Source organism: Phyllobates terribilis, unplaced genomic scaffold (genome assembly GCF_046119375.1).
Source record: "Phyllobates terribilis strain yellow unplaced genomic scaffold, ASM4611937v1 Scaffold_11__3_contigs__length_659146591, whole genome shotgun sequence".
NCBI classification, from domain to species: Eukaryota; Metazoa; Chordata; class Amphibia; order Anura; family Dendrobatidae; genus Phyllobates; species Phyllobates terribilis.
Genome location: NW_027362771.1, coordinates 220,759,194 through 220,772,252, shown reverse-complemented (window position 1 = coordinate 220,772,252; position 13,059 = coordinate 220,759,194). Strand labels below are relative to the sequence as shown.

Here is a 13,059-nt window from a genome sequence, read left to right as displayed (position 1 = left end):
CAATAAATGACCCCATCCATCCACCCTTCAATGCGATGCAGTCGTCCTGTCCTCTTTGCATAAAAGCACCCCCAAAGTATGATATTTCCTCCACCATGCTTCAAGGTTGGGATGGTCTTCTTGGGGTTGTACTCATCCTTCTTTTTCCTCCAAACATGGCAAGTGGAGTTGATACCAAAAAGTTCTATTTTGGTCTCATCTGACCACATGACCTTCTCACATGCCTCCTCTGGATCATCCAGATGGTCATTGGCGAACTTCAAATGGGCCTGGACATGTGCTGGCTCTCTTCAGGTCATTGAACAGGTCCTCCAATGTAGTTCTGGGCTGATTCCTGACCTTTCTCAGAATCATCCTTACCCCACGAGGTGAGATCTTGCATGGAGCCCCAGACCAAGGAAGATTGACCGTCACCTTGTGTTTCTTCCATTTTCTCACCAAGCTGCTTGCCTATTGTCCTGTAGCCCATCCCCGCCTTGTGCAGGTCTACAATTTTGTCCCTGGTGTCCTTACACAGCTCTTTGGTCTTGGCCATGATGGAGAGGTTGGAGTGTGATTGATTGAGTGTGTGGACAGGTGTCTTTTAAACCGGTAACGAGTTCAAACAGGTGCAATTAATACAAGTAATGAGTGCAAAGTAGGAGGGCTTCTTAGAGAAAAACTAACAGGTCAGAGACAGAATTCTTTCTGGTTGGTAGGTGATCAAATACTTATTTAATACAATAAAATGCAATTTACTTATTTAAAAATCACACAATGTGATTTTCTAGTTTTTTTTTAAGATTCTGTCTCTCACAGTTGAAGTGTACCTATGATGAAAATTACAGACTTCTCCATTCTTTGTAGGTGGGAAAACTTGCAAAATTGGCAGTGGATCAAACACTTATTTTCCCCATATATATATTATACGTGTGTGTATTATGGTGTATATACTGTGCTTCAGGTCTCACTAATAATGCATAGATGAGTGACATAGTTGACTTATATACAGATATCTTTTACAACATGCACTGAATCAATATTATTCTAACATATTTTTTATTCCTGTTTTAAGGAAGAGATGCCCTTATATATATCTCATTAAATAAAAGTATGGAGGCAAGATGTGAGGAAAGGCGAGAACTTTTGGAATTTGCACACTTTACAATAGTAAGTACTTTACAATAATTGTTGCAGATTTTGTGACCTAAGCTGAGTTTATATAAACAAAATATCATATTTTTATCATGTCAGTATAGAGCAGGGGTCATCAACTAAGTCTTGAAAATAAGCAAACATCAGATTATTGTGAAATTCAGCATAAATGTGAGTAGAAATATACAATCAGACTTAATGAAATATAGTCCTTATTAAATATAATGCTTGGCACAGATGTAAATAATAGAAGCAGGAGCAAGAAACTAATAGAATATTCTGTGCATGGAACTGGCAGTCTTGCGGTCAATGTCTTCCTGGACCACAGCAGTCAAACGCAACCCCACTAAAGCCCAGTGTGGGTGATGGGTGGTGATGACTAGGCAGCTAGTACAGTAGGTGCATTTTCTCATTGGGTATGATGCAGTGCGGATTGGGCTTTGTTAGAGCTTGATTTAAAAGATGTGCTGCAACGTGTGCCAAGTGAAACCTTGTTTATTAGTGTTTTCTTGGCGGTAACTATTGGTATTTTACAATTATCCATGCAGTACTGCATTCAAAGGCATTTTCATCCTACAGCTGTCCAATAATGTAAATATTAAGGGACATCTGAGCAGATTACAGGCCTAATTTTTATATCTTTCTAAAATTATCTAACAATAAGAAGCACTACATTTTATCGAGTTTGATCTGAGATAATAGCAAGGCAGTATTATATGTCCCTGGATTCCTGAGTGAGGACTTGTCAATATTCAGGAACTGTAATGTTCCTAAGTTAATCATAAACACTAAGCTAAGAGTCAGGAGTTGTCAGAGGTGGAGAAAGTCATTTACACTAGTGGCAGCTTCAGACAGAATTCTACATCTTGTCTCTGGTGCCTTTATGCTTCTTGATTCCTACCTAATTGTCTCCTCTCTCTAGTTGTTGATAATATATAACTTGAGGCACATATTTCAAAACATGTTTGTGTGGCTATGGTAGGTTTACCATACAGCAATTCTATTACAGTGACTTTTTCCAATGGAGAATTAAAGGGGTTGTCTACTATTGGACAGCTCCAGCTTAGTTAATTCCGGACCTCAATTAAAATAAAAAACAGTGGATACTCCCCCCCCCCCTCAAGCAATGGTGCAATTCCAGCTATGTCAGCGTCACTATTCCCGGACGTTATGTGACATTGTGTTGTTACATGAAGGCTGCAGCCAATGAGTTGCCGCTATTTGGCTGCAGCTCATCAATATTCCGTCATGGCGGAAGTGTGCTCTGATGAAATAATAATAATGATGATGATGATGATGATGATGATGATGATGATGATGATGATGATGATGAAGAAACATGAGCAATTAGAATACATATAAATCTGTGGGGTCAGTTCTAGCATTTAAAAACTACAAAGAGCTGAATAGAACGTGTAACAAAGTAATCAAATCAGTTAAAGTAGAAAATAAATGGCAGATAGCCAAGTAAAGCTAGACAAATCCCAAGAAATTCGTTATGTATATAAATACCAAAAAACTAAGATGGGTCCACTAAATAATGGTAATGGGGAGTTGGTCAATGAGGATCAAGAGGAGATAGTATTATTAAATTGGTTCTTTAACTCTGTGTTTACCAAAGAAAATAGGGCACTGGATGTTGTTAACCCCAGTGTTCTGAATAGGTCAACTAATGTACTCAGTAGCCTAAATGTGTACGTGTACGATTAGGATAAATATCACATGCAACTATGAATCACCAGGGCTGCCACCAGGAATTTCAGGGCCCCATACTGGCAAAATTTTTGGGACCCCTTGAGACTTTGGACAGGCTCCACCCCAGCTCTGCCTCCACCCCTCAAACCTTCCACAGTCCTGCCTCCCACTCTTGGAAAAACTCCACTTCTGCACCACGTCCTAACCAATCACACATTAACAGTTCCCATTGAACACCATATCAGATACATAGCCAGCAGCTTTTGTTTTGGCCACAACATTTTTAAGCTTGCCACCACTAAAAGGTAAAATCTTTTGGCAGAGTCCTACTCTACTCTAACCTTTTAAAAATTTCTTAAAATATACAATACTCTTTTTAGGTATATTTTTATTTATTTTTATTTAAGGGAATGTGTCACAAATTTTTTAAAATGACCAATAATACCACATACAAGGGACAAAACCTTCACACCATGGCCGGACCACATATTACCACCACATAGTGACCGAACAATACCACATACAAGGCACAAATGCCACCACACCATGACCAGACCTCATATTACCACAACACAGTGACCAAATAATACCACATACAAGGGACAAAAACCGTTACACCATGGCCGTACCACATATTACCACCACATAGTGACCGAATAATGCCACATACAAGTAACAAATACCACTACACCATGACCAAACCACATATTACCACCACATAGAGACTGAATAGTACCACATACAAGGAACAAATACCGCCACACCATGATTAGACCACATATTACCACCTCATGGTGACCGAATAATACCACATACAGGGGACAAATACCACCGTACCATGGCCAGACCACATATTACCAACATATAGTGACCGAATACTACAATACTGATCATTAATAAAAAAAACCACAATACTAATATTACCATAAATGCCATTATACACAGGAGCTCTGTACATAGTATACAATGTATAGTGTCAGTGTACAGGTAATACAGTAACTCACTAGTGACATACACAAGAGCTCTGTAAATAATGTCAGTGTACAGGTAATACTAGAATCACCAGTGACATTATACCCAGGAGCTCTGTATATATATAGTGCATAGTGTACAGGTAATACAGGAATCACCGATTTCATTATACACAGGAGCTCTGTATATAGTATACAGTGTATAGTGTCAGTATACAGGTAACACACTGACTCACCTGTGACATCTCTAGTTGAAGTCCTTAATCTTCGCTTTACTTCTTCAAACAACACAGACCGTTCAGATCGCCATCACTTCTTCCAGCCACGACTCGTCTCTGCAGAAAATAACACACAGTTACCTAGAGCACCGCTTCCAGAGCACATTCCCCACTTTTTCAGCAACTTCTACACTATGCAGCTGAATACATATGTGCACCCACCATTAATATATAATTAATTATTATGCAACCCACCATTCCAAATATAAATTGTAATCCACCACTGTGCCCCCACTAACTATAAATAGCCACTTTCCCCACCCAATAAATATATAAATTAATTAGCACCTGTACTCTTTCCCCAATTCAATACCAGTCAGACTCCTGCATCCTCAATGCCCCCCACTCTGTAACTCTTGCTCCCCCGATTCATTATATTTGCATGCCCCCCTCCGCCCCAATTCATTATGTCATGTCCTCCCCCCCACCCTCTATTCATTATCAACTGCTCTCATCCACCCTCAATTCATCATCATTTCGTCTCCCCCACACTCAATACAGCATCATTTACTCTCCCTCACACTAAATCCATCATTTACTCTCCCCCACCCTCAATTCATCATAATTTGCTGTCCCCCACCCTACACCCTTAATTCATTATCATTTGCTCTCCCCACCTTCAATACATAATCCATTACTTTCCCCGACCCTCAATTCATCATCATTTACTGTCCCCCATCCACCAGTCTCAACACATCATCATTTACCCCCCTCAATTCATCACTATTTGTTGTCCTCCACCCCCCACCCTCAGTTCATTATCATTTGCTGTCTTCTACCCTCAATTCATCATTTGCTCTCCCCATCCCCCACCTTCAGTTCATCATTTTCTGTCCCCCACCCCAATTCATCATTATTTGCGTCCCCCCACCTTAATACATCATCATTTATTGTCCCCTGTCCCCCACCCTCAATTCATCATCATTTGCTTCACCCACACCCATTTAAGTCATTTTATAAAAAAAAAAAAAGTTTTTCATAATTACCTCTCATACTATCCTCTGCAGCTCCACTTCTGGTATCCTGGCGCATGTACATGCCTGCGCAATGACATTATCATGTAGGCGCCGTCACCAGCACGTCACAGAAAAGGTGGAGGGAGCCGAAGGTAGCGCACCGGCGCCCAACACATTATTATACCCTGGGGCTCAGTGACCAGAAGCAAAAGAGGGGGCCCCCCTCTTTGCTTCTGCTCTCCGGGCCTCATACACCAGTAAGGGCAGTAATTCCCTGATGATGGCCTTGTGGATCACACAATCACATACAGATGGCTCCTATAAAAAATTTTGTATTATATAATGGAACACAATCACAGTGCAGAATAATAATGGGAGCTAATTGCCTTATAATAGAATACATTAACCTCTAAAGGTTGGAAAGTACAACTTATAATTGAGGTGTATCATCTAAGGATTGTGACCTTGGGAAATCACAGTAGCAGAAGGCATTAATAATCTGATAGTTATTGCAAATAAGTTAATATTAATCCTCATAGATCTATCGAAGCAGATTCAATGACTTCCAAGATGCATAAGGCCTAGAACACAACTTGGCCCTGGTGGCCAATGCATTGATTGTGACGGTACACTGACTGTTAGGCAAACACCATTTGTATTACTGCCGAGTGTCTTTTTGTCTGCCTTCCCAGCACCTTTTCCTCTGACCACAGTTAGGGTTCTGGGACGTTATTCTTGTTTCATTTATTTTCAGTTCTCCTTAGTTTTCCCTCTCTCCCTTTTATGAACGTGCTTTAAGTTTTCTCACCTTGGGTATTAGTGTCCACCTGCACACTTTCCTCTCCCCTTGTTAGCAGTGTGTAGTGGCCTCCCCTCTGGTTCCTCAGGAGGTACGAGAAACCCCTCATAGGCCTTTTAGGGAGTTAGATCCGAGGTGGTGTTGTTAGTTGTGCGGCTAGGCATTGTCTAGTTTGTGCAGCGACCAGTAGGGTGAGGGTGCGGATTCTCTTTGTAATAGGTCTTCTTTATTTCTTTTTACCCATATGTAAGTGTGTCACATTCATAAAAGACCTGTTTTCAACCACCATTGGATCCATATTGCCTCTTACTACTGTGATTTCCCTCTGGGTCATGACCCTTAGATGATAGTTGGACATGGTTATCTACGTAGATATGGTCCTTTATGGAACTGTGCGTTCCATAGTTATACATAGTTATCTAAATGTAGCTATGGTCCAAGTGAAGTTTGTTTTTTTGCCTTTGATGCTGGAAAATCAAAACATGGTCGCGTCCACAGAGAAGATCAGTGGTATATGCCCAGTTGGTTAAAGGCAAAATCTGCAGCATTATTACCAGGTGGCATGTCTTTACAATGGAGGGTCACAGAAAAAAAATGAAAAAAATGCTCCAAACTCAGTGGTGCAGCATCAATTGGAGAAGGTACTAAGTTTAAAAGAAAAACGGAGTGGCAAGCCAATCGAACCGGCAGGAGCACCTCCATATCCTATATTACAAACTGTAATTACACTGTTGAAAATACACAGTGGTCTGAAGATCCATGATGATGTAGAACATCGTCAATGTGAAGTCTGTTGCTTTTTATATTTGTAAACTTCTTATGGGAAGGTCAAAGTGACTGCATGCTACTGGAGCGGTTAGGAAGATAAGACGGCTGGTTAGCAGCTAAGTATTAACTGTAGAAATACCTCAATGTTAAATATCTTACATTATGTAATAATGTTTAAGCATCCAGCTTTTTGGACAACTCTTTGGAAAATAAATCTGCTTCTAATTTTGCAAGATTATGGGTGTGACTGGGTCATAGGAAGGAAAATATGATTAATCTAATGTCTTAGTGAAAACACTTTTACATTAGTCACTTGTAAAGAAAATGTAACTGTTCAACGGAGAAAAGGCGTCTACCGTATGTACAGTATCTTCCAGGATAGATCAACTTTGTCCCCCCCCCATTCTTATCACTGACTTCAGATAAAACTAACCTTCGGGTCAGAGGCTCTTTTTCCCATTCATTAATAGATTTAGGCCTGATTCTTTATTGCATTTTCTCTTTTTTATCTTGTTTTTGGAGTTCTTTGGCTGTTTTATCCAGTCCAAACCCTGAAGTGATTTTCTGTACACCAGTAATTGTGGCAGAAATTGTACGCCATTTTTTGAAAGATGCGACTATTCTGTTGCAAAACAGGTCAAGGACAAAAATAAAGACTTTTTGTTTCTTTCGTCATATTGAAGAATTTGACCCAAAAATCACTGCCAAATACCACAAAGCAAAAAAGAAAAGTGACTTAAGGTAGTAAGTGTTTCTATATTAAATACAGTAATTTATGTTTACTCCTAGTTAATTACATTATGTACATTTTTAATACTTCTGTGATTGACTTGCAATACTTTACGTGCTGCAGTTTTCATATTTTGCTTTGCCTTTGCTGGGAAGCCCCCATACACCTGTTGGAGAATATGGTGCAGGTAATGAATAGTGTTGAGCCACCCCCGTAGTGTTCGAGTTCGGTTCGGTTCGTCGAACACCCGTGTGTTCGCCGAACTGTTCGTCGAACTGTTCGTCGAACACCTTCGAACACCGTTAAAACCAATGGCAGGCAAACAAAAACACATAGAAACACATAGAAAACACCTTCAAAGGTGTCCAAAAGCTGACAAACTGCTCAGAAGACATAACTAACACATGGAAAAGTGACAAGTACATATAGTCATGCGAAAATAAAAGAGGTGGAGGAGTAAAAGGAGGGGGAGACACAGATATAGGCATGTCATGCCCTTCTAAAATCCAAAAAGTGAGAAGCCGACACGGCCAGTCCGCTCCTGCCCGTGCCACCTCCGTGTCGCCGGGTTTGTGCCAGAGCCGCGGTGAACCCTGACGGCCAGCGCCCCTCTCCCAATACTGGTGCCTGTCCGCTGGTGGGTCGAGCGAGCCCCCCTGTGGTGGAGGCAGCTCTAAGCTTTTTAATTTAAATTGTCTCTCTAATTTGAATGAATACACTTTAAATCCATTTACAAGGATCTATTGGAGGGCAAGTCTCATGCCAGCAGCCGCGGTAATTCCAGCTCCAGTAGCGTCCACTAAAGCTGCTGCAGTTAAAAAGCTTTTATAAGGATCGAGCTCGGCTGTCCACCGCAAGGCATCCTACTGCCAGTCCCAGCCCTTATGCCTTGGGGTGCCTCCTGATGCTCTTCACTAAGTATCCCATGGTCCCGAAGCATTTCCTTTGAAAAAATTAAGTGTCTAAACTACAGGTGGTGTAGCTTGCTTAACAGCCGGGATAATCCGCTGACTAGCAGACACTGCTACTAGGCACAAAGTATTTCCTGGGCTAGATGCAGTTAAAAATTTGTAATTAGATACTCTCGTTGGATGCTGAGAAAGCATTCCATAGAGTCTCCTGGCACGCCATATATGATTCTCTTAAAAAGCTTGGGGTAGGGGTCTAGGGGACCCTTTTATAGCCAAAATCACGGCCCTGTATCGCAATACGTCACCTAGGCTGAAGATAAATGGAACTGTAGCACCCTGAGGGCTCGGTTGCTACAGACGTATTGCACCTCACCCAGAGGTGTGATATCTCACTCTCAGGTAAGGATGGAGTGTGGATCAGGACCCGACACCTGCATGCATTACACCACATTGCCGTGGGGCAGGGCGACCAATATGCCCCTGAGATGGGCACGACAGTCCCTGGCTGGAGTGGGGGGAGGGAACACTGAGGAAGGGGAACCCTGTAGTGCAGGAGCAGGGAGGAAGCAGTTCCTGGGTGCATTGAGAAGGGAGTATAAAAGGTGGGCACCATCTTAGTTCAGTGCAGAGAAGTCTGAGCAGAAGTGGCAGGGAGCAGGGGCTCTGCATGAGCTCTGCTCCGGAGGCGGGCCTAGTAACAGAGGCCCAGGCCTGGAAGAGGGAGAAGGAAGGAAGAGGAGCGGAGAAGGCTCCAGGAACGAGGAATGAAGGGATCCCAGGGGTGCGGACGGGCGAGTCGCCACCGCACGCCCGAATCCACCTGCGTGGAGGGGTCAGGCCAAAGGGGGAGACCGGTCCCCGAACTAGTGGAGGCAGGAAACGACCCTCAGCTAGAAACCGGAGGCTCTGACATTTTATGTGGCGCAGCCCCTCGCTACACCCGCTAGGAAAGCACCACATAGGGTCAGGGAAACTGGCGCCAAGTTTACCAAGAGGAGGCCCGAGGCAGCCGGACAGAAGTGTTGGTAAGAAAGGCCAGACAAAGGACACACAAAGGGGGTCCTGTGAAGTGCTCCAAAGTTATCTGGGAGTTGTCTGAGCCCCTCACCTGGTGAGCACAGTACGACGTGGGCAGCCGTTACCTGCAGACGTGGTCTGGATAATAAGAACTGTGAGTAAAGGCCCTGGACTGCATCACTGACTCCGTGTCATTACTGCTGCTGCCCTGCACCATCACCCCCATCCTCCGCATACACTGCCCTGAGGCTATACTCCTCCCGTGGGGAGTTATGCTACGCTCTGCTGCACCCACAACACCAGCCTCAGCGGTCTGCCCTGTAGCGGCGGTTCACTCTGACCGCAATCCACGGGTGGCGTAGTCGGACATTTAAACATCAAAACCAAATAAATAGTTCCGCCACTGGTTTGACCGCCCTGAGCCACGGAACCTGGTCGCCGCCACGAAGACTACAACCACCAGCATCCACCAAAAAGGGTCCGGCTCCGGGTGTCCCAAGGCCCAGGGGGTGCGTCAGAACATTTTCATCACCTTTCACAATCACCAATGGGACAAGGCAGGGATGTCCTCTGTCCCCTCTCTTATACATCCTAGTGACGGAGCACCTGCTCTCATCAATTCGCCATAACCCCAATATTAGGTGGATTGAGGTGGGAGGCACCGAGTACAAGTGCTCTCTATTTCCTGATGATGTCCTAGTATATATCACTCAATCACATATATCCATCCCTGCTGTTATGGCTGAAATAGATCACTTTGTTACATGGTAAAATTTTAAAATCAATGCAGCGAAGTCTGAGGCCCTCGATGTCTCCCTCCCCAAATCCATATAGGATTCCATCCAGTCCAACTTTCCCTTTGCCTGGCCCTCACAGGGTATCAAATACTTAGGAATTCCTATTCATAGAGACCTCTCCCATATATGTTATCTTAATTTTGGGCCCTTTATTGAACAATTCCATACAGACCACGGTTGGCAAGTTAGAACTGTAAGATTCACTACGTGAACCATTGGTGTTTTGTGGAAAAGCACATGTACACTGCGTTCCAAATTATTATGCAAAAAGTGTTTAGGAGTGATAAGGGAAGAATTTGTTTGTTTGTCAGTTAAACTCATTGATGGTGATGTGTGTCAGGGCTCTTTATATCACTGTAAGCAATTGCAGACACCTGTGCTAATTAGTTTGGCAGGTGTGTCCAATGAAAGGCAAGACTACTTAAGAAGGCTCTCTCACATTATTAAGCAGCCTACATTTTCTGCCAAAATGGGAAAGAAAAAGGATGTGTCGGCTGCTGAGAAGCAACAAATTGTGGAGTGTTTAGGTCAAGGCATGACTACAATCAACATTGTGCGATGATCAGGATGAAGTGTCTTGGCAATCAAGAAGTATGTAGCTGATTCACAGTACACACGTGTGCGTGCTGATAAGGGCAAATTGAGGACTCTTTCCTGCAGGCAATTACGTCAGGTTGAAAGAGCAGCGGCAAAAAAGCCTTGTCATAGCAGCAGACAAGTTTTTGAAGCTGCTTGTGCCTCCAACGTCCCCCGAACAACAAGATGCAGGGTCCTTCAGAGGTTTGCAGCTGTGCATACGCCATCCTGTCGACCTCCTCTATCCACTTCACACAAGCAGAAACGGCTCCAGTGGGCCAAACATTACATGAAGACTGATTTCAAAACTGTTTTGTTCACGGATGAGTGCCGTGCAGCGCTCGATGGTCAAGATGGATGGAGTGGAGGATGGCTGGTTGATGGACACCCCACGCAAACACGGCTACAGCGCCAACAAGGAGGAGGTGGAGTAATGTTTTGGGCTGGAATCATGGGGAGAGAGATTGTCGGCCCCTTTAGGATCCCTGAAGGCGCTAAAGATGAACTCCATAATGTATGTGGATTTTCTCAAACAGCACTTCCTGCCATGGTTCAAGAAGAAGAACCGTGTATTTCACAGCAAGATCATTTTTCTGCATGATAATGCACCATCTCATGCTGCACATAAAACATCTGCATCTCTGGCTGATATGGGCATAAAAGGGGACAAACTTATGGTGTGACCCCCATGCTCCCCTGACCTCTACCCCATTCAGAACCTTTGGAGCATCATTAAAAGGAGTGTCTATGATGGCGGGAGGCAGTTCACATCTAAGCAACAGCTCTGGGAGGGTATTCTGTCCTCATGCAAAACAATTGAAGCAGAAACCATCCAAAACCTGACAAATTCAATGGACGAGAGAGTTCAGAAGCTCCTTTCGAACAAGGGGTCCTATGTGAAAATGTAACATCACCTAGAATAAAGTTTTGAGTTGAAAACTGTTTGATTTCAGTTTCTAACAACCTGCTAATGCTTATAATTTCAAAAATGACCATTTTTTTGGTCTTTATTAAAATGAAAAGGTTGATCGAAAAGTTTGGGGGATCTAAGAGTGTGGCAACCCAGTAGTCATGATTACTTCGAATTCTGACAATATGAGGGTCATGCTGCAGGTAGTGCAGCAAGAAGGCACTTATGTGTCTTGCGCATCTCGGAGCCCCAAAATTATTTTCCGGGCTAGATGCAGCTAAAAATTATTTTTAATTTTAAATCTGATGGAGCTTATTATAGATGGCCTAATAGGATCAGTGCTGCACACTGCTACAAAGCCCAAATTATTTTCCAGTCAAGATACAGATAAACATGATTAGTAATTTGAAAGCTTAAAACGGTTGGTAGGGTGATTTTAACCAATCATCAAGCTTTTACTCTCCCCAGGATGACACAGGGGTAGAAAAGTCGTTTCGGATCCATGATTTGTTCATCTTTATGAACGTGAGTCTGTCTACATTATCAGTGGAGAGCCGCGTGCGCTTATCTGTCAGCACACCACCAGCAGCGCTGAACACACGTTCAGACAGAACGCTGGCTGCGGGGCATGACAAGATCTCCAAGGCGTAAGTGGCTAGCTCCGGCCATTTATCCAGATTGGAAGCCCAAAAAGAGCAAGGGTCCAGTGACACAGTCGTGGCTTCAATATTTACTTGGAGATACTCCTGTACCATCGTCTCTAGGCGTTGACTATGTGTCAGACTTCTTGTCTCCTGTGGCCTTGCAAAGGATGGGCTAAAAAAGTGGTGAAATGATTCCGCAAAATTGATGTTACCAGCAGATACTGTGGTTCTGTTACGGTTTGAGTGCTGAACACTTGACGGTCCCACGGTTGGCAAGTTGGAACTGTGAGATTCACTACGTGCACCACTGGTGTTTTGTGGAAAAGCACATGTAAGATTCTGCAACAGTCTCTGCTGATACTCCTGCATGCGTGCATCCCTTTCTATGGCAGGAATAATTTCGGCAAATTTACTTTTGTACCGGGGATCTAACAGTGTGGCAACCCAGTAGTCAGGATTATTTCTAATTCTCACAATTCGAGGGTCATGTTGCAGGTAGTGCAGCAAGAAGGCACTCATGTGTGTTGCGCATCCAGGAGCACCAAGTCCCTGTTGTGTTGGTGGCGAGGTAACAATCATGCTTCCTTCCTCTGTCCTCTCCCCCCAACCTCGCACAACAGAAATGTGATCAAGGTCTCCCTCATCTGATGAGTCTTCCATCAGTTCGTCCTCCACTTCTTCCTGGGCTCCTGCACCTTCCTCACTAGTTTGGCTGCTACCATGCGCCCTGGTAAAACCATCTCCCCCACCCTCACATGCCTGCCACCTTGGTGCTGCCGACCGTCTGGACCTTGCAGATGTTAGCCCTTCCGCATACAACTCCTCCTCCTCTACTTCCTCCACCTCCTCTTGTGCCACCACCTGACTCCGAAT

At 43.7% G+C, this 13,059-nt stretch overlaps 1 protein-coding gene across 2 annotated transcripts in view; it reads left to right on the top strand.

Annotated features, from left to right (window-relative positions):
* CPED1 (cadherin like and PC-esterase domain containing 1) overlaps nt 1–13,059 on the top strand; it is a 581,247-nt gene that overhangs the window by 69,011 nt on the left and 499,177 nt on the right. For both annotated transcript variants that reach the window (XM_073652067.1, XM_073652068.1), the window contains exon 3: nt 1,055–1,149. In XM_073652067.1, the coding sequence (XP_073508168.1) occupies nt 1,055–1,149 (95 nt within the window). The remainder of the gene's footprint in view (nt 1–1,054; nt 1,150–13,059) is intronic.